Source organism: Lepisosteus platostomus, chromosome 14 (assembly GCF_059453375.1).
Source record: "Lepisosteus platostomus isolate fLepPlt1 chromosome 14, fLepPlt1.hap1, whole genome shotgun sequence".
Lineage (NCBI taxonomy): Eukaryota > Metazoa > Chordata > Actinopteri > Semionotiformes > Lepisosteidae > Lepisosteus > Lepisosteus platostomus.
Window position 1 is genome coordinate 632,436 of NC_142624.1, and position 25,203 is coordinate 657,638.

General features: G+C 52.7%; 1 protein-coding gene and 1 long non-coding RNA gene across 2 annotated transcripts in view; one reads left to right on the forward strand and one right to left on the reverse strand.

Moving 5' to 3' along the window:
• The first annotated feature begins 9,939 nt into the window (after positions 1-9,939).
• Positions 9,940-10,795, forward strand: LOC148648540 (uncharacterized). The gene is made up of 2 exons (XR_015926545.1): positions 9,940-9,985; positions 10,296-10,795. It is a non-coding gene; the product is annotated as an uncharacterized LOC148648540 (long non-coding RNA).
• Positions 10,796-12,308: 1,513 nt separating this feature from the next.
• The window catches only part of LOC148648541 (glutamate receptor ionotropic, NMDA 2B-like), a 72,167-nt gene continuing 59,272 nt past the window's right edge, over positions 12,309-25,203 (reverse strand). Inside the window, exons 11-17 of the mRNA XM_088606911.1 lie at positions 22,000-22,153; positions 20,356-20,481; positions 18,475-18,704; positions 17,926-18,086; positions 16,627-16,814; positions 15,783-16,021; positions 12,309-14,655 (exon numbers count right to left, since the gene is read on the reverse strand). Coding sequence (XP_088463037.1) covers positions 12,367-14,655; positions 15,783-16,021; positions 16,627-16,814; positions 17,926-18,086; positions 18,475-18,704; positions 20,356-20,481; positions 22,000-22,153 — 3,387 coding nt within the window. The 3' untranslated portion in view covers positions 12,309-12,366. The remainder of the gene's footprint in view (positions 14,656-15,782; positions 16,022-16,626; positions 16,815-17,925; positions 18,087-18,474; positions 18,705-20,355; positions 20,482-21,999; positions 22,154-25,203) is intronic.

Consider the following 25,203-nt stretch of genomic DNA (forward strand, 5'->3'; position numbering starts at 1 on the left):
TGTCTGTGTGTGTGAAGACTCTGGACAGTGCAGGTGAGCTGCTGTCTGTGTGTGTGAAGACTCTGGACAGTGCAGGTGAGCTGCTGTCTGTGTGTGTGTGAGGACTCTGGACAGTGCAGGTGAGCTGCTGTCTGTGTGAAGACTCTGGACAGTGCAGGTGAGCTGCTGTCTGTGTGTGTGTGAGGACTCTGGACAGTGCAGGTGAGCTGCTGTCTGTGTGAAGACTCTGGACAGTGCAGGTGAGCTGCTGTCTGTGTGTGTGTGAGGACTCTGGACAGTGCAGGTGAGCTGCTGTCTGTGTGAAGACTCTGGACAGTGCAGGAGAGCTGCTGTCTGTGTGTGTGAAGACTCTGGACAGTGCAGGTGAGCTGCTGTCTGTGTGTGTGAAGACTCTGGACAGTGCAGGTGAGCTGCTGTCTGTGTGTGTGTGAGGACTCTGGACAGTGCAGGTGAGCTGCTGTCTGTGTGAAGACTCTGGACAGTGCAGGTGAGCTGCTGTCTGTGTGTGTGTGAGGACTCTGGACAGTGCAGGTGAGCTGCTGTCTGTGTGAAGACTCTGGACAGTGCAGGAGAGCTGCTGTCTGTCTTTGTGCGTGCTTGAGAAAACTTGATGGTCTCGGAAATCAGGGCTCAGTTTTTGGACAGGTGGAGATTTTAGGTAAACCAGTCACTAGGAAGGGTAATTTCTTTGGGTCTAAAGAGCTCCAGCTGCCAATGAGCTGCCATTCCATTCACCCTTGTCCATTCTGTTACTGAACCAGAGAAACAAAGTGAGACAAACGCACAAAAAAAACAGAGACAGGCAGAAGCAAGCAGACAGACATATTCAGAGACAGGGACAGACAGTCCAAGAGAGACTGAGACAGACAGATTGAGACAGTCCGAGACCAAGACAGACAGAGGCAGACAGTCAGGGAGGGTAAGAGACAAGCACACAGAGACAGGCAGAGGCAAGCTGACAGACACATTCAGAGACAGGCAGAGACAAAGACAGTCCGAGACAGACTGAGACAGAGGCAGGCAGAGACAGACAGGCAGACAGACAGAGGCAGACACAGACAGAGAGAAGCAGGAAGAGACAGGCTATTGAAGTGACACTGTCGACAGTTTTATTTTCAGTGTTTGAGTTTCTTTATTTTTTTTTCCATTTTCTTTTTCGTAGAAAGTGACAGGAATTATTTTTTGTTGTTCAATAGAAAAGAGAATTTTCAATATATATACAGAATCTGTACAGCTTGTCTGACTCGATGGGAAACAGACCCGAACTTCAAATATTTACAGCGTAACAGCACACCACTGAAAGATCTCAACAGAAACCTAGAAAGAGTGGGCAAAGGAACCAAACTGGAAATACAAAAAACCCAAACAAAACTCAATCATTATTATTGTTCTTAAGATTATTGTCACTTAAAACTTCCATTCAGTTACAGCTTGTATTTTCAAAAAAACATTATCATTAGTTTTATCATATTAATTATTTTAATTATTCAGGTTTATGTCTCTTTAAAACTCAACACAGCACAAAATTAATATTACCTGGTTTGGAATTATGTATATATAAGATTATATATTTTTCCTTTAAAAATTAATAAAATTAAAAAAGAAATCTTACCTACGGTTATTTACAAGTGAGTGAGGATCACATTAGAAGCTGACTGACGTTAGTTGTGAAATTCCAGCTGTATTTCTGAAGTGAAATCATCCTCTTGGTCACTACTGTTGTGTGTTGTGCTCTGGACATGGTGCCCCAGAGAACACTGGAGACTTCAGCAGTGCTCGCCGCACTGTGTGGGCCTGGACATGGCATCGCAGGAGAAGGAGCAGACACAAGCAATGGGACTGGTCAAGCGAGAGCTAGCTCTCTGGACTCCACTGGTCACTCCCAGACAGTTGGTACCGGTCACTCAGCAGAAAGCACTGTGCTGCCTCAGCATTATAGCACTATAGAACAGTATTACCTATTATAGCAGAGTATGATGTAGGGTACTGTATAAGAAATCACTGTGCTGTCTCACAGTACTACAGTACATTATACACAATACAGTGTGGTGCACAGTACCACCCATGAGAACTCACTGCGCTGGCTCACTATCACAGTGCTGTAGTACAGTATTACAGCACAGTACACACACAGTACAGTATCACCCATCGCTGGCTCACTATCACAGTGCTGTAGTACAGTCTTACAGCACAGTATCACTCATCACTGTCTCAGTCTCACAGTGCTGTAGTACAGTCTTACAGCACAGTATCACCCATCACTGTCTCAGTATCAGTGCTGTAGTACAGTCTTACAGCACAGTATCACCCATCGCTGTCTCAGTATCACAGTGCTGTAGTACAGTATCACTCATCACTGGCTCAGTATCACAGTGCTGTAGTACAGTCTTACAGCACAGTATCACTCATCACTGTCTCAGTCTCACAGTGCTGTAGTACAGTCTTACAGCACAGTATCACCCATCACTGTCTCAGTATCAGTGCTGTAGTACAGTCTTACAGCACAGTATCACCCATCGCTGTCTCAGTATCACAGTGCTGTAGTACAGTATCACTCATCACTGGCTCAGTATCACAGTGCTGTAGTACAGTCTTACAGCACAGTACACACACAGCACAGTATCACTCATCACTGTCTCAGTATCACAGTGCTGTAGTACAGTATTACAGCACAGTACACACACAGCACAGTATCACTCATCACTGTCTCAGTATCATTGTGCTGTAGTACAGTATTACAGCACAGTACACACACAGCACAGTATCACCCATCACTGTCTCACTATCACAGTGCTGTAGTACAGTATTTCAGCACAGTACACACACAGCACAGTATCACTCATCACTGTCTCAGTATCATTGTGCTGTAGTACAGTATTTCAGCACAGTACACACACAGCACAGTATCATCCATCACTGTCTCACTATCACAGTGCTGTAGTACAGTATTTCAGCACAGTACACACACAGCACAGTATCACTCATCACTGTCTCAGTATCATTGTGCTGTAGTACAGTATTTCAGCACAGTACACACACAGCACAGTATCACTCATCACTGTCTCAGTATCATTGTGCTGTAGTACAGTCTTACAGCACAGTATCACTCATCACTGTCCCAGTATCACAGTGCTGTAGTACAGTATTACAGCACAGTATCACCCATCGCTGGCTCACTATCACAGTGCTGTAGTACAGTATTACAGCACAGTATCACTCATCACTGTCTCAGTATCACAGTGCTGTAGTACAGTATTACAGCACAGTACACACACAGCACAGTATCACTCATCACTGTCTCAGTCTCACAGTGCTGTAGTACAGTCTTACAGCACAGTACACACACAGCACAGTATCACTCATCACTGTCTCAGTATCACAGTGCTGTAGTACAGTATTACAGCACAGTACACACACAGCACAGTATCACTCATCACTGTCTCAGTCTCACAGTGCTGTAGTACAGTATTACAGCACAGTACACACACAGCACAGTATCACTCATCACTGTCTCAGTATCACAGTGCTGTAGTACAGTCTTACAGCACAGTATCACTCATCACTGTCTCAGTATCACAGTGCTGTAGTACAGTATTACAGCACAGTATCACTCATCACTGTCTCAGTATCACAGTGCTGTAGTACAGTATTACAGCACAGTATCACCCATCACTGTCTCAGTATCAGTGCTGTAGTACAGTCTTACAGCACAGTATCACCCATCGCTGTCTCAGTATCACAGTGCTGTAGTACAGTATTACAGCACAGTATCACTCATCACTGGCTCAGTATCACAGTGCTGTAGTACAGTCTTACAGCACAGTACACACACAGCACAGTATCACTCATCACTGTCTCAGTATCATTGTGCTGTAGTACAGTATTACAGCACAGTACACACACAGCACAGTATCACCCATCACTGTCTCACTATCACAGTGCTGTAGTACAGTATTTCAGCACAGTACACACACAGCACAGTATCACTCATCACTGTCTCAGTATCATTGTGCTGTAGTACAGTATTTCAGCACAGTACACACACAGCACAGTATCATCCATCACTGTCTCACTATCACAGTGCTGTAGTACAGTATTTCAGCACAGTACACACACAGCACAGTATCACTCATCACTGTCTCAGTATCATTGTGCTGTAGTACAGTATTTCAGCACAGTACACACACAGCACAGTATCACTCATCACTGTCTCAGTATCATTGTGCTGTAGTACAGTCTAACAGCACAGTATCACTCATCACTGTCCCAGTATCACAGTGCTGTAGTACAGTATTACAGCACAGTATCACCCATCGCTGGCTCACTATCACAGTGCTGTAGTACAGTATTACAGCACAGTACACACACAGCACAGTATCACTCATCACTGTCTCAGTATCATTGTGCTGTAGTACAGTCTAACAGCACAGTATCACTCATCACTGTCCCAGTATCACAGTGCTGTAGTACAGTATTACAGCACAGTATCACTCATCACTGTCTCAGTATCACAGTGCTGTAGTACAGTATTACAGCACAGTACACACACAGCACAGTATCACTCATCACTGTCTCAGTCTCACAGTGCTGTAGTACAGTCTTACAGCACAGTACACACACAGCACAGTATCACTCATCACTGTCTCAGTATCACAGTGCTGTAGTACAGTATTACAGCACAGTACACACACAGCACAGTATCACTCATCACTGTCTCAGTCTCACAGTGCTGTAGTACAGTATTACAGCACAGTACACACACAGCACAGTATCACTCATCACTGTCTCAGTATCACAGTGCTGTAGTACAGTCTTACAGCACAGTATCACTCATCACTGTCTCAGTATCACAGTGCTGTAGTACAGTATTACAGCACAGTATCACTCATCACTGTCTCAGTATCACAGTGCTGTAGTACAGTATTACAGCACAGTACACACACAGCACAGTATCACTCATCACTGTCTCAGTATCAGTGCTGTAGTACAGTCTTACAGCACAGTATCACCCATCACTGTCTCAGTATCACAGTGCTGTAGTACAGTATTACAGCACAGTACACACACAGCACAGTATCACCCATCGCTGTCTCAGTATCACAGTGCTGTAGTACAGTCTTACAGCACAGTATCACTCATCACTGTCTCAGTATCACAGTGCTGTAGTACAGCACAGTACACACACAGCACAGTATCACTCATCACTGTCTCAGTATCACAGTGCTGTAGTACAGTCTTACAGCACAGTATCACTCATCACTGTCTCAGTATCACAGTGCTGTAGTACAGTATTACAGCACAGTACACACACAGCACAGTATCACTCATCACTGTCTCAGTATCAGTGCTGTAGTACAGTCTTACAGCACAGTATCACCCATCACTGTCTCAGTATCACAGTGCTGTAGTACAGCACAGTACACACACAGCACAGTATCACCCATCGCTGTCTCAGTATCACAGTGCTGTAGTACAGTCTTACAGCACAGTATCACTCATCACTGTCTCAGTATCAGTGCTGTAGTACAGTCTTACAGCACAGTATCACCCATCACTGTCTCAGTATCACAGTGCTGTAGTACAGCACAGTACACACACAGCACAGTATCACCCATCGCTGTCTCAGTATCACAGTGCTGTAGTACAGTCTTACAGCACAGTATCACTCATCACTGTCTCAGTATCGTGCTGTAGTACAGTATTACAGCACAGTACACACACAGCACAGTATCACTCATCACTGTCTCAGTATCATTGTGCTATAGTACAGTATTACAGCACAGTACACACACAGCACAGTATCACTCATCACTGTCTCACTATCACAGTGCTGTAGTACAGTCTTACAGCACAGTATCACTCATCACTGTCTCAGTATCAGTGCTGTAGTACAGTCTTACAGCACAGTATCACCCATCGCTCTCAGTATCACAGTGCTGTAGTACAGTCTTACAGCACAGTATCACCCATCACTGTCTCAGTATCACAGTGCTGTAGTACAGCACAGTACACACACAGCACAGTATCACCCATCGCTGTCTCAGTATCACAGTGCTGTAGTACAGTCTTACAGCACAGTATCACTCATCACTGTCTCAGTATCGTGCTGTAGTACAGTATTACAGCACAGTACACACACAGCACAGTATCACTCATCACTGTCTCAGTATCACAGTGCTGTAGTACAGTCTTACAGCACAGTATCACTCATCACTGTCTCACTATCACAGTGCTGTAGTACAGTCTTACAGCACAGTATCACTCATCACTGTCTCAGTATCAGTGCTGTAGTACAGTCTTACAGCACAGTATCACCCATCGCTGTCTCAGTATCACAGTGCTGTAGTACAGTCTTACAGCACAGTATACACACAGCACAGTATCACTCATCACTGTCTCAGTATCACAGTGCTGTAGTACAGTCTTACAGCACAGTATCACTCATCACTGTCTCAGTATCACAGTGCTGTAGTACAGTATTACAGCACAGTACACACACAGTACAGTATCACCCATCGCTGGCTCACTATCACAGTGCTGTAGTACAGTCTTACAGCACAGTACACACACAGCACAGTATCACCCATCGCTGTCTCAGTATCACAGTGCTGTAGTACAGTCTTACAGCACAGTATCACCCATCACTGTCTCAGTATCAGTGCTGTAGTACAGTCTTACAGCACAGTATCACCCATCGCTGTCTCAGTATCACAGTGCTGTAGTACAGTATTACAGCACAGTATCACCCATCACTGGCTCAGTATCACAGTGCTGTAGTACAGTCTTACAGCACAGTACACACACAGCACAGTATCACTCATCACTGTCTCAGTATCATTGTGCTGTAGTACAGTATTACAGCACAGTACACACACAGCACAGTATCACTCATCACTGTCTCAGTATCACAGTGCTGTAGTACAGTCTTACAGCACAGTATCACTCATCACTGGCTCAGTATCACAGTGCTGTAGTACAGTCTTACAGCACAGTACACACAGAGCACAGTATCACTCATCACTGTCTCAGTATCATTGTGCTGTAGTACAGTATTACAGCACAGTACACACACAGCACAGTATCACCCATCACTGTCTCACTATCACAGTGCTGTAGTAAAGTATTTCAGCACAGTACACACACAGCACAGTATCACTCATCACTGTCTCAGTATCATTGTGCTGTAGTACAGTATTTCAGCACAGTACACACACAGCACAGTATCATCCATCACTGTCTCACTATCACAGTGCTGTAGTACAGTATTTCAGCACAGTACACACACAGCACAGTATCACTCATCACTGTCTCAGTATCATTGTGCTGTAGTACAGTATTTCAGCACAGTACACACACAGCACAGTATCACTCATCACTGTCTCAGTATCACAGTGCTGTAGACAGTCTTACAACACAGTACACACACAGCACAGTATCACTCATCACTGTCTCAGTATCATTGTGCTGTAGTACAGTCTTACAGCACAGTATCACTCATCACTGTCTCAGTATCACAGTGCTGTAGTACAGTATTACAGCACAGTACACACACAGCACAGTATCACCCATCACTGTCTCAGTATCAGTGCTGTAGTACAGTCTTACAGCACAGTATCACTCATCACTGTCCCAGTATCACAGTGCTGTAGTACAGTATTACAGCACAGTATCACTCATCACTGTCTCAGTATCACAGTGCTGTAGTACAGTATTACAGCACAGTACACACACAGCACAGTATCACTCATCACTGTCTCAGTCTCACAGTGCTGTAGTACAGTCTTACAGCACAGTACACACACAGCACAGTATCACCCATCACTGGCTCAGTATCACAGTGCTGTAGTACAGTCTTACAGCACAGTATCACTCATCACTGTCTCAGTATCACAGTGCTGTAGTACAGTATTACAGCGCAGTACACACACAGCACAGTATCACTCATCACTGTCTCAGTATCAGTGCTGTAGTACAGTCTTACAGCACAGTATCACTCATCACTGTCTCAGTATCAGTGCTGTAGTACTGTCTTACAGCACAGTACACACACAGCACAGTATCACTCATCACTGTCTCAGTATCAGTGCTGTAGTACAGTCTTACAGCACAGTATCACCCATGAGAACTCACTGTGCTGGCTCAATATCACAGTGACTCGCATTAGCAATCGATTTGTGCCAGTCCTCTGCGCGTCCTGGATTATAATGAGTTGCTCCGCGGTGTCTATATATAGTGCAAGGCAGGGACACAGCCCTGGCGTGACCCTCCCCAGAGCAGGGCCAGTCTTGTACTGGACTCTGTGCAGACACCCAGCAGAGCCAAGCGCCTGTACAAACCCCTGCAGCACAGAATGAGGACAGATGGCGCTGGACCACTGTTGACCAGTCTATCCCTGGTGTGGGCCCCCAGTGTCCTGTTCGCGTGTTTTCCTTGCCCAGTTAGTGACGGACCCTGCTGGCACCTTCAGCAACACGCTCTGCCCCTGGGTGGTGCCTCTCTCCCACCACCAGCCTCAGAGCCCCAGCGCCAGGCCGGCCTCCAGGGGGCGCTGCTTCGCAGCAGGCCACATAGCACCCCCACCCCCCCTCCACCGGTGCCCCCCAGCCCTGCCCCGCGCCCCTGCTCCCGGCTCAAGAGCACGGACACAGCAACAAGCTACAGCTGCAAACCGCAAACCGAGCAAGAGCGACTGCTCATCCACCAACGGGCTCCCTGGAAAAACTGCAAGAGCTTTATTCCTGAGCGGACACAGCCCTTAGAAAGTCACGATACATTCCCAGAACAGACTTCCTGGGATTAGTAACTCATGAGCACTGACACCAGAGGAGATTTTGAGCAGAATGATGAACGAATGTGCATGAAATCGCATGAGGATTTAGTCAACTTTCAGCACCACAATGTCATTTCCTCTCCCCTGTTTAACTACAAGCACACCTCAACACAGACGCAGATCGTAATCAAGCCCAAAAACAGACATCGTCTAGAAAACACCAAACAATAGTAAAGAAGTATAGGCAGAATCAAAGAAGAACTATATATATGTATACTGCGTGTGGGGGTGGAGGGGCTCCTGGCCAGATCGCAGAGTTTGACACACATGAACCATAATGAGAGCAGAATCACACTCCCAGTGCACAGCAGCCTGATCCACTCCGGGTTTTAGAGCTGTGAATCAGACTCCTAGTGCACAGCAGTCTGATCCACTCCAGGGTTTACAGTGCTGTCAGTCAGACTCCCAGTGTGCAGCAGTCTGATCCACTCCAGGGTTTACAGTGCTGTCAGTCAGACTCCCAGTGTGCAGCAGTCTGATCCACTCCAGGGTTTACAGTGCTGTCAGTCAGACTCCCAGTGTGCAGCAGTCTGATCCACTCCAGGTGTGACAGTGCTGTCAGTCAGACTCCCAGTGTGCAGCAGTCTGATCCGCTCCGGGTTTTAGTGCTGTGAATCAGTATAAGTATTTCTTCTAAATTCGGGCTCCTGAAAAAATGTTTCTCCATCTCCTTGCACAGCAGTGTGCAGAGAGGAGGTGCCACCTCCTGTGTGTGCTCTAACTGTTCGGTCTGGTGACAGACTCTTTTCTTTTACCAACAATGAGCAAGGTGGTGCATACTCTATATATATAACAGACTTTTTTTGCTTGCGAGTGCACGTGCAACGCACTTTAGGACAATACTGCACTCTTGGTGTGAACAGACAGTACACACTGGACACCTGGTTTAAACAGTACTCTGTACCTGTAAACAGCGCACACTGCACACCTGCTGTAAACAGACAGTACACACTGTACACCAGGTGTAAACAGCACACCTGCTGTAAACAGTACTGTGTAAACTGTAAACAGCACACACTGTATACCAGGTGTGAACAGACAGCACACACTGCACACTTGGTGTGAACAGACAGCACACACTGCACACTTGGTGTGAACAACCCTGTGCGCACACTGCATACCTGGTGTGAACAGACATCACACACTGCACACCAGGTGTGAACAGACAGTACACACTGTACACTTGGTGTGAACAGAGTACACACTGCACACCAGGTGTGAACAACACTGTGCGCACACTGCATACCTGGTGTGAACAGACAGCACACACTGCACACCAGGTGTGAACAGACAGTACACACTGTACACTTGGTGTGAACAGAGTACACACTGCACACCAGGTGTGAACAACACTGTGCGCACACTGCATACCTGGTTTGAACAGACAGCACACACTGCACACCAGGTGTGAACAGACAGTACACACTGTACACTTGGTGTGAACAGAGTACACACTGCACACCAGGTGTGAACAACCCTGTGCGCACACTCTGGAGCTGACAGCGAGTGTCCACTCTGAGCTGGACAGGGAGGTGCCAAGAGGACACGAGTCTCATCTGCCCTCTGCAGACAGACCAGCTCTGTGTGTCCACTGGCCTCTGACACAGGTGTCACGCACAGCCCTGCCTGGCCACACTCCTATAAACCCCCCCCGGGCGGAGAGCGGCCTCCTGTCCCAGCACACGCAGCGTTCCGAAAAGCTCCGCTCCGGGCCTGACAGGAGCCAGCGGCTCAGCGCCGGAGGAATTCTGGATGCTGGCGAAGGCGGAATGAGACGCAGGCGGTCCGGTTCCGACCCCAGACTCTCGCGGAGCCTAAGTGTAGCGATCGATAGAACACGAACCTCTTAAGATCGTGTTTTTCTACATTTAAAACCTCAATACGAAAAAAATCATAAAATAATTAGAAGTAATAAAGGAATCATTAATTATTGTAATCAATTATTAAACACAGGAGTTAAAACCATTTTTTTCCTTTATGTAATTACATTATATTTTTTGTCTTTTGATTTTTAATTTTTTTAAAATTTTGTTTTGTCTTGTAAGAAAACGTCATGAAAGGTACATCCGCACTGTCAGAAGCTATACAGGGAGATCTATGTACAGGGAGACCAGCAGCAGGAACGGGACTGGGGCTTTTGCTGGAATGGAATGGCTGCCTGTTAATCCGAGACCCAGGTCATCCTGAACACTGCTCAGCGCATTTAAAACACAGCCTGGGGTTTCGCTTGAGAAAGCTCACTCTTGATTGTTTCGTTAGTGAGGTGCTGGCCTGGTACCGCGCACTCTGTGGAGTCTCCCTCCCCCCCCAGGCCTCGCCCTGCACAGGGGTCCCCAGCTGGCTCGAACCCCAGCCCCTGGAGCAGGCCACAGGCAGGGACTCGCTGGGCTTCTGGGCACGCCGAAGACTGAATGAGGAGACTCAAATTGCTTTTTTTAAATCCAGATTCTGACATTAAAGTGACATAGCAGGAAGTTTCCTGTGCCAGTATGCAGCACCCTGAGCCTGGCACCCTGACACTGACACTCCTCTGACACCCTGAGCCTGGCACCCTGACACTGACACTCCTCTGACACCCTGAGCCTGGCACCCTGACACTGACACTCCTCTGACACACTGACCCTGACACTCTGTCACCCTGAAACTCTGACACACTGACCCTGACACTCTGACCCTGACACTCTGGCACCCTGAAACTCTGACACACTGACCCTGACACTCTGACCCTGACACTCTGGCACCCTGAAACTCTGACACACTGACCCTGACACTATGACCCTGACACTCTGGCACTCTGGGCCTGGACTGGGGTGCCCCAGCAGGTTCGATCTCTGCACACTCCATTCTTTTTGCCTTTCAACAAACCAGCAAACCTGCCCCTGCCACGTCCTCACCTGACAGCAGCCCTGGCTCCGCGATCAGTGACTCGGCGATTCGTACAAAAAGAACGAGAGAAGAAATGTCTAACTCGTAGTTCACTGGCTCGGAAAGCAGTGAGTGGCGTTATTTATTCATCTATTATCTTGTATTTTTACAAAATGCCAAACTGAGACAAACATAGTATTAGAATTGTTCTTATTCTAATTATGAATAGCTAATTTAAAATATACCCTGTGATTTCACTTGAGAAAGTTCATTCTTGATTGTTTCGTTAGTTAGGTGCTGGCCTGGTACAGCTCAATCTGTAGAGTCTTCCTCTCCCTCCCCTCTCTCTCCTCCCCTCTCTCCTCTCTCCTCTCCTCCCCTCTACCCTCTCCCCTCTCCCCTCTCCCCCCTCTCCTCTCCTCCTCTCTCTCTCCCCTCTCCCCTCTTTTCTCCCTCCCCTCTCCTCTTCCCTCCTCTCTCTCTCCTCTCCCCTCTCCTCCTCTCCCCTCTCCCCTCTCTCCTCTCCCCTCTCCCCTCTCTCTCTCTCTCCCCTCTCTCCTCTCCCCTCTCTCCTCTCCTCTCTCCTCTCTCCTCTCTCCTCTCTCCTCTCTCTCTCTCCTCTCTCCCCTCTCTCCCCTCTCCCCTCTCTCTCCTCTCTCCCCCCTCTCCCCTCACACGTCTGACTCGATGCTGGACAGTTTCTCGTACACGTGCCCGTTGCTGGAGCCATTGAAGGGCCGCTGTGCCTGCGCTGCTGCGATCAGCTTGTTGTTGGGGCCACCGTGGTGGTTACCCAGAGGCCCCCCGCCCCCCCCGCCCCCCAGGCACAGCTCCTTGGGGAATCGGCCCCCCGGGGCCACGTTGGAGAGCACGCCGGCGGCGGCGGTGGCCGGGAGGAAGGAGGCAGCGCCCAGCGTGCCCGCTGCGCGGAAGTCCGGCCGCGCCGATTTCAGGAGCTGCTGCTGCTGCTGCTGCTGCTTCTTGAAGTAGTAGGACTTGGCGCCGTGCAGCAGGCACTGGTCGTCGCCGAAGGTGGGGATGAAGGGGTTCTGGTTGACCCGGTCCGGGTACAGGGACTTGCTGAGGGAGTACGCGCCGCCGCCCATCGTGCCACCCCCGCCGCCCCCCGCAGAGCGCCGGTGCAGCTCGGCGCCCGCCCCGCCGCCGCGGAACAGCCCCGCGCCCCCCGCGCCCGCGCCCGCGCCCGCCCCCGAGCAGAAGGAGGGCCCGCCGGACTTGCCCCTGTCGCCCCCCGCGAAGAAGAAGGGCTCGGCGCCGGCGCCGTGCCTCTCGAAGAGGTGGGCGTAGGGGCTGGTGCCCTCCAGGAAGCGGTCCTTGTCCTTCAGGCTGACGCTGCGCGGCGGGGGCAGCAGGCCCAGCCCCCCGGCCAGGTCCTCCTTCTGCAGCTCCACGAAGGTGTCGTAGGAGTGCTGGCGGCGCAGCTGCTTCCCGCCGCCCGGCTTGCGGCCGCGCGCCGCCCCCCCGGCCCCCCCGCCCACGCCCGCGCCCGCGCCGCGGCCCCCCGCCAGCTCCAGCAGGGAGCTGTTGTCCTCGCTGATGTCGTACAGGTTCCCCGTCTTCTTGCAGGCCTCACAGCGGATGCAGGCTGCCGAACTGGGGCGCCCCGAGCCCCCCCCGCCGCCGCTTCCAGAATTCCCACAGCCGCCCCCCGCGAAGCCGCCCCCGCCCCCGCCGTGCAGCGCCAGAGGCTTGCCCCCCCCTCCTCCTCCGCCAGGGCAGTTGCGACACTCCCAGTCGCCCCCCGCCAGCCCCACGCCACTCTTCTCCCAGCAGGCCTGCGGCGCCGCGCCCTGAGCGCTGGCGGGCCCGCCCCCCCCGGCCCCTGGCCCGCCCCCCCCCGCCTTGCAGTCCGCCTTCTTCTTGCCCTTGAGGAAGTCCTCCACCGGCACCAGGCTGGTGCAGTTGGCGCCGCCGCCCCCGCCGGGCCCCGGCCCGTCCGTCAGGTCCACGTGCTCCCACTGCGGCACGCCCTCCTTGGGCCGGAACTGGTCCAGGTAGAAGTCGCGCAGGCCCTCCTTGTCCCGCAGGAAGTAGGAGGAGCAGTTGGCGCGCTTGCGGTCGGCGGGCGGCGAGGCGGCGCGGCGCGGGTGGTGCTGGTGCAGGTGGGGCCGGCGCCGGAAGCCCAGCTCGATCTCGTCCAGCTCGCGGCGCGACTTGGCCGAGGCCGGCCGCTTCTTCAGGCTGTCGCGGTACTGCTTGCGCCGCTTGGCGTTGCCCTCCAGGTTGCCGTAGGTGACGGTGTGCGTGGAGATGTCGGACACGTCGGAGCGGATGTTGCCGTCCTCGGGGCAGTAGCGCTCGTGCGGCGAGCCGGCGCCGGCGATGAAGCCCGAGCTGGCCGAGGCGCCGCCCTTGAAGGAGAACTTGCCGTAGAGCTCGGCCAGGCCCGGCTGGAAGCCCGGCGGCGCCGGCTGGCCACCCACCAGCTCGAACTTGCTGGCGCGGTGCGCGAGGGGGGCGCGGGGCTGCGTGGTGAAGATGGGCGCCACGCCGCCGCCCAGGCTGTCGCAGTCGTACAGCGGCCCGTCCAGCGAGCTGGCGCTGCCCAGGCTGTGCGGGCGCGTGGGCAGGCCGTGGTGGTGCAGGTACTGGTCCTGGTACAGGTTGCTGTCCTTCAGGTGCAGGTTGCCGAACGTCCGCTCCACCTCGCTGATGTAGTCGCTGAACATGTTGTCCTCGGGCAGGTAGGGCGGCTTGCAGTCCGAGTGGCCGGCGAAGCTGCGCCGGTGCTCCGAGATGTCGTAGACGGAGGACTCCCGGCGGATGAAGTCCAGCGCGCTGTGCGGGGAGCCGTTCACGCCCGACAGGCTGGCCATGTTCTTGGCCGTGCGCAGCAGCCGCAGGATGTTGGAGTGCGTGTTGTTCATGGTGGCCGAGGGGGAGTTCAGGGCCGACTTGCTGTCCTCAATCTGCACACCGTGGATACAGCTGTAGATACCCTGAACACCGAGAGAGAGAGGGGTTAATACACACACTCCTCCTGCACACTACTGTACACTGACACTGCACTGAGAGAGAGAGGGGTTAATACACACACTCCTCCTGCACACTACTGTACACTGACACTGCACTGAGAGAGAGAGGGGTTAATACACACACTCCTCCTGCACACTACTGTACACTGACACTGCACTGAGAGAGAGAGGGGTTAATACACACACCTACTGCACACTACTGTACACTGACACTGCACCGAGAGAGAGAGGGGTTAATACACACACTCCTCCTGCACACTACTGTACACTGACACTGCACTGAGAGAGAGAGAGGGGTTAATACACACACTCCTCCTGCACACTACTGCACACTGACACTGCACTGAGAGAGAGAGGGGTTAATACACACACTCCTCCTGTACACTACTGTACACTGACACTGCACTGAGAGAGAGGGGTTAATACACACACTCCTCCTGTACACTACTGTACACTGACACTGCACTGAGAGAGAGAGAGGGGTTAATACACACACTCCTCCTGCACACTACTGTACACTGACACTGCACTGAGAGAGAGAGGGGTTAATACACACACTCCTCCTGCACACTACTGTACACTGAGAGAGAGAGGGGTTAATACACACACTCCTCCTGCACACTACTGTACACTGACACTGCCCTGAGAGAGAGAGAGGTTAATACACACACTCCTCCTGCACACTACTGTACACTAAGAGAGAGAGGGGTTAATACACACACTCCTCCTGCACACTACTGTACACTGACACTGCCCTGAGAGAGAGGGGTTAATACACACACTCCTCCTGCACACTACTGTACACTGACACTGCACTGAGAGAGAGAGGGGTTAATACACACACTCCTCCTGCACACTACTGTACACTGACACTGCACTGAGAGAGAGGGGTTAATACACACACTCCTCCTGTACACTACTGTATACTGACACTGCACTGAGAGAGAGAGTAGTAAGAGCACAGTAATTGTGCAGTAAGAGTGCAGTATGAGTGCAGTAAGAGCACAGTAATTGTGCAGTAAGAGCGCAGTAATTGTGCAGTAAGAGTGCAGTATGAGTGCAGTAATTGTGCAGTAATTGGCGCCGCTCACCCTGCTGATGGAGAACACCATGCCTGGCTTGCCCGAGCACACGCCGATGAAGCAGTGGCGCAGCTGCCAGTAGAAGAGGTGCTCGCAGATGAAGGTGATGAGGCTCAGAGCCATGGCTGCGCCCAGCATGTAGAAGACTCCCGCCATGTTGTCAATGTCCAGCTGGCTGCTCATCACCTCGTTCTTCTCATTGTGACAGATCCCTGTCAGCCACAGAGCCTCCAGCTCCTCCATCTCCCCTGAGGGCAGGGAGGAGAGAGACAGGGGCACAGAGAGGGGAGAGAGGAGAGAGAGAGGAGAGGGGAGAGAGGGGAGAGGGGAGAGGAGAGAGAGAGAGGGGAGAGGGGAGAGAGGAGAGAGAAGAGAGGGGAGAGAGAGGAGAGGGGAGAGAGAGAGAGGGGAGAGAGAGAGGGGAGAGAGAGAGGGGAGAGAGGGGAGAGGAGAAGAGAGAGGAGAGAGGGGAGAGAGGAGAGGAGAAAGAGAGAGAGGGGAGAGGAGAGAGAGGAGAGAGAAGAGAGGGGAGAGAGGGGAGAGGGGAGAGAAGAGAGAGAAGAGAGGGGAAAGGAGAGGAGATGGGAGAGGAGAGAGAGGAGACAGGGGAAGGAAAGAGAGGAGAGAGAGAGGAGGGGAGAGGGGAGAGAGGAGAGAGAAGAGAGGGGAAAGGAGAGGAGAGAGGAGAGAGAGGAGACAGGGGAAGGGAAGAGAGGAGAGAGAGAGGACAAGCTGGTTGAGAGGAGGGAATGTCAGCCCTAGCCTACATACCTGGGACGAGTGCTAACCTACATACAGGTCTGGCAGCGTTAACCTATATAGAGCTGCGAGTGGCAGCCGCCCCCGGCCTCACCGTCTCCGAAGAGCTGCAGGATGGCCAGGTCCACCTGCCTCTTCCAGCCCGAGTCCTTCTGGATGGCGATGCCGTAGCCGGTGGAGGCGAAGACCTTCCCGCTGCCGATGGTCACCAGCTTGCAGCCCTCGTCCCGGCCGGCCATGTAGTTCAGCACCGCCGCGTCGTAGATGAAGGCGTCCAGCTTCCTGCAGGGGGCAGCGCAGACACGCGGCGTGGTTAGTGCCCCCGCCAACGGCCGCAGCCCTCACGCTGCCATACTGACCGCGACAACGGCCACCAGCTCCAGTTCTGAGCTCCTGAGCTCCTGAGCTCCTGAGCTCTGCCTGTGTCAGACAGGACTGGGCAGTGTGTGTGTAGGACAGGACTGGGCAGTGTGTGTGGGACAGGACTGGGCAGTGTGTGTGGGACAGGACTGGGCAGTGTGTGTGTCAGACAGGAATGGGCAGTGTGTGTGTCAGACAGGAATGGGCAGTGTGTGTGTAGGACAGGACTGGGCAGTGTGTGTGTAGGACAGGACTGGGCAGTGTGTGTGTAGGACAGGACTGGGCAGTGTCTGTAGGACAGGACTGGGCAGTGTGTGTGGGACAGGACTGGGCAGTGTGTGTGTCAGACAGGAATGGGCAGTGTGTGTGTAGGACAGGACTGGGCAGTGTGTGTGGGACAGGACTGGGCAGTGTGTGTGTAGGACAGGACTGAGCAGTGTGTGTAGGACAGGACTGAGCAGTGTGTGTAGGACAGGACTGGGCAGTGTGTGTGTGTGTGGGACAGAGCTGGGCAGTGTGTGTCAGACAGGACTGGGCAGTGTGTGTCAGACAGGACTGGGCAGTGTGTGTGGGACAGGACTGGGCAGTGTGTGTGTATATAGGACAGGACTGGGCAGTGTGTGTGGGACAGGACTGGGGAATGTGTGTGTATATAGGACAGGACTGGGCAGTGTGTGTGTATATAGGACAGGACTGGGCAGTGTGTGTGTATATAGGACAGGACTGGGCAGTGTGTGTGTAGGACAGGACTGGGCAGTGTGTGTGTAGGACAGGACTGAGCAGTGTGTGTAGGACAGGACTGAGCAGTGTGTGTAGGACAGGACTGGGCAGTGTGTGTGTGTGTGGGACAGAGCTGGGCAGTGTGTGTGTATATAGGACAGGACTGGGCAGTGTGTGTGTATATAGGACAGGACTGGGCAGTGTGTGTGTATATAGGACAGGACTGGGCAGTGTGTGTGTAGGACAGGACTGGGCAGTGTGTGTGTGTGTGTGTGTGTGTGTATATAGGACAGGACTGGGCAGGAGTACAGACCCAGTCTTGAGGCTGTGCAGGGCCTCGTCCACGTTCTTCTGGTTGTATTTCACCATGTAGGTGTGCATCTCCAGGTAGTTGTTGCGAATGTTCCTCTCTGTGCTGCCGTTGGGAACTGTCCCGAACCGGAATGGGGGGGAGAAGTCATTGGGTCTCTGGAACTGGAATAAGAGGGGGGTGAGAGAGAGGATTAGAGGGAGACAACAAGATGACAGACAAAGAAAGACAGGCAGAGATACAGACAGGCACTGATACAGACACAGGAGTGAGGACAGACAGACACAGGAGTGAGGACAGACAGGCAGACACTGAGACAGACACAGGAGTGAGGACAGACACAGGAGTGAGGACAGACAGACACAGGAGTGAGGACAGACAGGCAGACACTGAGACACACACAGGAGTGAGGACAGACAGACACAGGAGTGAGGACAGACAGGCAGACACTGAGACAGACACAGGAGTGAGGACAGACAGACACAGGAGTGAGGACAGACAGGCAGACACTGAGACAGACACAGGAGTGAGGACAGACAGGCAGACAGGTACCTTCTTGTCGCTAAGCCCGGACACCTGGTCCACATACTCCTCCTGGATCATGAAGGCGGCCAGGTTGGCCGTGTAGCTGGCCAGGAAGATGACAGCGAAGAAGGCCCAGACCGACACCATGATCTTGCTGGTGGTGCCCTTGGGGTTCTGCACCGGCACAGAGTTATTGAAGACCAGGCCCCACAGCAGCCAGATGGCCTTCCCAATGGTGAACGAGGGCCCACCGGGCTCTGAGGGGAGAGAAGGAGAGTTTCAGCAGACTGTATCAGTGCGTATCAGTGTGCACACCTCAGTGTGTATCAGTGTGCACACATCAGTGTGTATTATAGTGCACACAACAGTGTGTATCAGTGTGTATCAGTGTGCACACCTCAGTGTGTATTAAAGTGCACACAACAGTGTGTATCAGTGTGCACACATCAGTGTGTATCAGTGTGCACACAACAGTGTGTATCAGTGTGCACACCTCAGTGTGTATTATAGTGCACACAACAGTGTGTATCAGTGTGCACACATCAGTGCGTATCAGTGTGCACACCTCAGTGTGTATTATAGTTCACACAACAGTGTGCATCAGTGTGCACACCTCAGTGTGTATTATAGTGCACACAACAGTGTGTATCAGTGTGCACACCTCAGTGCGTATCAGTGTGCACACCTCAGTGTGTATTATAGTGCACACAACAGTGTGTATCAGTGTGCACACATCAGTGTGTATTATAGTGCACACAACAGTGTGTATCAGTGTGCACACCTCAGTGTGTATTATAGTGCACACAACAGTGTGTATCAGTGTGCACACCTCAGTGTGTATTATAGTGCACACAACAGTGTGTATCAGTGTGCACACCTCAGTGCGTATCAGTGTGCACACCTCAGTGTGTATTATAGTGCACACAACAGTGTGTATCAGTGTGCACACCTCAGTGTGTATTATAGTGCACACAACAGTGTGTATCAGTGTGCACACCTCAGTGTGTATTATAGTGCACACAACAGTGTGTATCAGTGTGCACACCTCAGTGCGTATCAGTGTGCACACCTCAGTGTGTATTATAGTGCACACCTCAGTGTGTATTATAGTGCACACAACAGTGTGTATCAGTGTGCACACATCAGTGTGTATTATAGTGCACACAACAGTGTGTATCAGTGTGCACACCTCAGTGTGTATTATAGTGCACACAACAGTGTGTATCAGTGTGCACACATCAGTGTGTATTATAGTGCACACAACAGTGTGTATCAGTGTGCACACCTCAGTGCGTATCAGTGTGCACACATCAGTGTGTATTATAGTGCACACAACAGTGTGTATTATAGTGCACACAACAGTGTGTATCAGTGTGCACACCTCAGTGTGTATTATAGTGCACACAACAGTGTGTATCAGTATGCACACCTCAGTGTGTATCAGTGTGCACACATCAGTGTGTATTATAGTGCACACAACAGTGTGTATCAGTGTGTATCAGTGTGCACACCTCAGTGTGTATTATAGTGCACACAACAGTGTGTATCAGTGTGCACACATCAGTGTGTATTATAGTGCACACAACAGTGTGTATCAGTGTGCACACCTCAGTGCGTATCAGTGTGCACACATCAGTGTGTATTATAGTGCACACAACAGTGTGTATTATAGTGCACACAACAGTGTGTATCAGTGTGCACACCTCAGTGTGTATTATAGTGCACACAACAGTGTGTATCAGTATGCACACCTCAGTGTGTATCAGTGTGCACACATCATCAGTGTGTATCAGTTTGCACATCATCAGTGTGTATCAGAGTGCAAACGAGTGTGTGTATTACAGTGTGTCATCAGTGTGTGAATCACAGTGCTCATCAGTGTGCAGTAGTGTATATCAGGACACTCACCTCTTCCGTCTGCCAGGCAGCGGTTGTAGCCTACAGGGCTGAAATACTCAAAGACGAAGACAGCCACCGCAGACACTATCAGCAACATCACAAACATCATCACCCAGACATCCGCACTGAAGGGCTCTAAGAGAGAGAGAGAGGGGTTAATACACACACACTGACTGGACACTCCAGTACATGAACACTGCACTGAGAGAGAGAGGGGTTCATACAGACACACTGACTGGACACTCCAGTACATGAACACTGCACTGAGAGAGAGAGGGGTTCATACAGACACACTGACTGGACACTCCAGTACATGAACACTGCACTGAGAGAGAGAGGGGTTCATACAGACACACTGACTGGACACTCCAGTACATGAACACTGCACTGAGAGAGAGAGGGGTTCATACAGACACACTGACTGGACACTCCAGTACATTAACACTGCACTGAGAGAGAGAGGGGTTAATACAGACACACTGACTGGACACTCCAGTACATGAACACTGCACTGAGAGAGAGAGGGGTTCATACAGACACACTGACTGGACACTCCAGTACATGAACACTGCACTGAGAGAGAGAGGGGTTCATACAGACACACTGACTGGACACTCCAGTACATGAACACTGCACTGAGAGAGAGAGGGGTTAATACAGACACACTGACTGGACACTCCAGTACATTAACACTGCACTGAGAGAGAGGGGTTAATACAGACACACTGACTGGACACTCCAGTATATGAACACTGCACTGAGAGAGAGAGGGGTTAATACAGACACACTGACTGGACACTCCAGTACATTAACACTGCACTGAGAGAGAGGGGTTCATACAGACACACTGACTGGACACTCCAGTACATTAACACTGCACTGAGAGAGAGAGAGGGGTTAATACAGACACACTGACTGGACACTCCAGTACATGAACACTGCACTGAGAGAGAGAGGGGTTCATACAGACACACTGACTGGACACTCCAGTACATGAACACTGCACTGAGAGAGAGAGGGGTTCATACAGACACACTGACTGGACACTCCAGTACATGAACACTGCACTGAGAGAGAGAGGGGTTAATACAGACACACTGACTGGACACTCCAGTACATTAACACTGCACTGAGAGAGAGAGGGGTTAATACAGACACACTGACTGGACACTCCAGTATATGAACACTGCACTGAGAGAGAGAGGGGTTCATACAGACACACTGACTGGACACTCCAGTACATTAACACTGCACTGAGAGAGAGGGGTTCATACAGACACACTGACTGGACACTCCAGTACATTAACACTGCACTGAGAGAGAGAGAGGGGTTCATACAGACACACTGACTGGACACTCCAGTACATTAACACTGCACTGAGAGAGAGGGGTTAATACAGACACACTGACTGGACACTCCAGTACATGAACACTGCACTGAGAGAGAGAGGGGTTCATACAGACACTGACTGGACACTCCAGTACATGAACACTGCACTGAGAGAGAGAGAGAGGGGTTCATACAGACACTCTGACTGGACACTCCAGTACATGAGGAGGAAGACAGGAAACACAGACCAAGGGTGACCTGGGAGTTTAGTGGGAGAGAGAGAGATGAAGGGCAGGACAGAGGAAGAGAGACAGATCCCTCACCCAGGAAGGCAGAGGGTGAGACGGTGCCGTTGCTACGGGAGACCATGACACTGATGCCCGTCTCAATGAATGGCACGGAGAAGTCGATGACCTCTGACCTCTCCTCATTGATGGTCAGGGAGCCCACCGCCATGTGTGCATTTTTCAGCACCACCTAGAGAGGCAGAGAGAGAGACATGCGTTTGTCGTGATTCGGCTCACAGACACCGTGGTCAGAGATCAGGGCTGTCAGGGGAGGACAGGCAGCGCGGCGCCCCCTGTGGCTGTGCCTGGCGTGTGCAGGGCGGGGCGGCACTGGCAGAGAGGGATCTGAGGTCCAGCTGTGGAGAAAAGTGGGGCGCAGAGGGGGTCAGGATTGAAATAGCTTGTCCCCCCGCTCTGTGAGAGAGAGAAGGATGTGTCTCCTGCTCTCTGTGCGTCTCTGTCTGTCAGGTGCTCTGGGGAGCAGAGGCGCAGAACAGGAATATTTATACCTGAGCCCTGCAGCAGCACGAAACTGGAGCACCTGTCTGGCAGCGGCTCGTGTCTCCTCTCCCTCTCCAGCGGGACGGGGCTCGTGTCTCCTTTTCCTCCTCCAGCTCCAGGACTCGTGTCTCCTCTCCCTCTCCAGCGGGACGGTGCTCGTGTCTCCTCTCCCTCTCCAGCGTGACGGGGCTCGTGTCTCCTCTCCCTCTCCAGCAGGACGGGGCTCGTGTCTCCTCTCCCTCTCCAGCGGGACAGGGCTCGTGTCTCCTCTTCCTCCTCCAGCTCCAGGACTCGTGTCTCCTCTCCCTCTCCAGCGGGACGGGGCTCGTGTCTCCTCTCCCTCTCCAGCGGGACGGGGCTCGTGTCTCCTCTTCCTCTCCAGCTCCAGGACTCATGTCTCCTCTTCCTCTCCAGTGCCAGGACTCGTGTCTCCTCTTCCTCTCCAGCTCCAGGACTGGTGTCTCCTCTCCCTCTCCAGCAGGACGGGGCTCGTGTCTCCTCTCCCTCTCCAGCGGGACGGGGCTCGTGTCTCCTCTTCCTCCTCCAGCTCCAGGACTCGTGTCTCCTCTCCCTCTTCAGTGGGACGGGGCTCATGTCTCCTCTCCCTCTCCAGCGGGACGGGGCTCGTGTCTCCTCTCCCTCTCCAGCTCCAGGACTTGTGTCTCCTCTTCCTCTCCAGCGGGACGGGGCTCGTGTCTCCTTTTCCTCCTCCAGCTCCAGGACTCGTGTCTCCTCTCCCTCTCCAGCGGGACGGGGCTCGTGTCTCCTCTCCCTCTCCAGCGGGACGGGGCTCGTGTCTCCTCTTCCTCTCCAGCTCCAGGACTCATGTCTCCTCTTCCTCTCCAGTGCCAGGACTCGTGTCTCCTCTTCCTCCTCCAGCTCCAAGACTCGTGTCTCCTCTCCCTCTCCAGCGGGACGGGGCTCATGTCTCCTCTCTCTCTCAAGCGGGACGGGGCTCGTGTCTCCTCTCCCTCACCAGCTCCAGGACTTGTGTCTCCTCTTCCTCTCCAGCAGGACAGGACTCGTGTCTCCTCTTCCTCTCCAGCTCCAGGACTGGTGTCTCCTCTCCCTCTCCAGCGGGACGGGGCTCGTGTCTCCTCTCCCTCTCCAGCGGGACGGGGCTCGTGTCTCCTCTTCCTCTCCAGCTCCAGGACTCATGTCTCCTCTTCCTCTCCAGTGCCAGGACTCGTGTCTCCTCTTCCTCTCCAGCTCCAGGACTGGTGTCTCCTCTCCCTCTCCAGCAGGACGGGGCTCGTGTCTCCTCTCCCTCTCCAGCGGGACGGGGCTCGTGTCTCCTCTTCCTCCTCCAGCTCCAGGACTCGTGTCTCCTCTCCCTCTTCAGTGGGACGGGGCTCATGTCTCCTCTCCCTCTCCAGCGGGACGGGGCTCGTGTCTCCTCTCCCTCTCCAGCTCCAGGACTTGTGTCTCCTCTTCCTCTCCAGCGGGACAGGACTCGTGTCTCCTCTTCCTCTCCAGCTCCAGGACTCGTGTCTCCTCTTCCTCTCCAGCTCCAGGACTCGTGTCTCCTCTCCCTCTCCAGCTCCAGGACTGGTGTCTCCTCTCCCTCTCCAGCGGGACAGGACTCGTGTCTCCTCTTCCTCTCCAGCTCCAGGACTCGTGTCTCCTCTCCCTCTCCAGCTCCAGGACTCGTGTCTCCTCTCCCTCTCCAGCTCCAGGACTTGTGTCTCCTCTTCCTCTCCAGCGGGACAGGACTCGTGTCTCCTCTTCCTCTCCAGCTCCAGGACTCGTGTCTCCTCTTCCTCACCAGCTCCAGGACTCGTGTCTCCTCTCCCTCTCCAGCTCCAGGACTGGTGTCTCTTCTCCCTCTCCAGCGGGACGGGGCTCGTGTCTCCTCTTCCTCTCCAGCTCCAGGACTCGTGTCTCCTCTTCCTCTCCAGCTCCAGGACTCCTGTCTCCTCTCCCTCTCCAGCTCCAGGACTCCTGTCTCCTCTCCCTCTCCAGCTCCAGGACTCCTGTCTCCTCTCCCTCTTCAGTGGGACGGGGCTCATGTCTCCTCTCTCTCTCAAGCGGGACGGGGCTCGTGTCTCCTCTTCCTCTCCAGCTCCAGGACTCGTGTCTCCTCTTCCTCTCCAGCTCTAGGACTCGTGTCTCCTCTCCCTCTCCAGCTCCAGGACTCCTGTCTCCTCTCCCTCTCCAGCTCCAGGACTCCTGTCTCCTCTCCCTCTTCAGTGGGACGGGGCTCATGTCTCCTCTCTCTCTCAAGCGGGACGGGGCTCGTGTCTCCTCTTCCTCTCCAGCTCCAGGACTCGTGTCTCCTCTTCCTCTCCAGCGCCAGGACTCGTGTCTCCTCTTCCTCTCCAGCGCCAGGACTCGTGTCTCCTCTTCCTCTCCAGCGCCAGGACTCGTGTCTCCTCTTCCTCTCCAGCTCCAGGACTCGTGTCTCCTCTTCCTCTCCAGCTCCAGGACTCGTGTCTCCTCTTCCTCTCCAGCTCCAGGACTCGTGTCTCCTCTTCCTCTCCAGCGCCAGGACTCGTGTCTCCTCTTCCTCTCCAGCTCCAGGACTCGTGTCTCCTCTTCCTCTCCAGCTCCAGGACTCGTGTCTCCTCTCCCTCTCCAGCTCCAGGACTCGTGTCTCCTCTCCCTCTCCAGCTCCAGGACTCGTGTCTCCTCTCCCTCTCCAGCTCCAGGACTCGTGTCTCCTCTTCCTCTCCAGGTCCAGGACTCGTGTCTCCTCTCCCTCTCCAGCTCCAGGACTCCTGTCTCCTCTCCCTCTCCAGC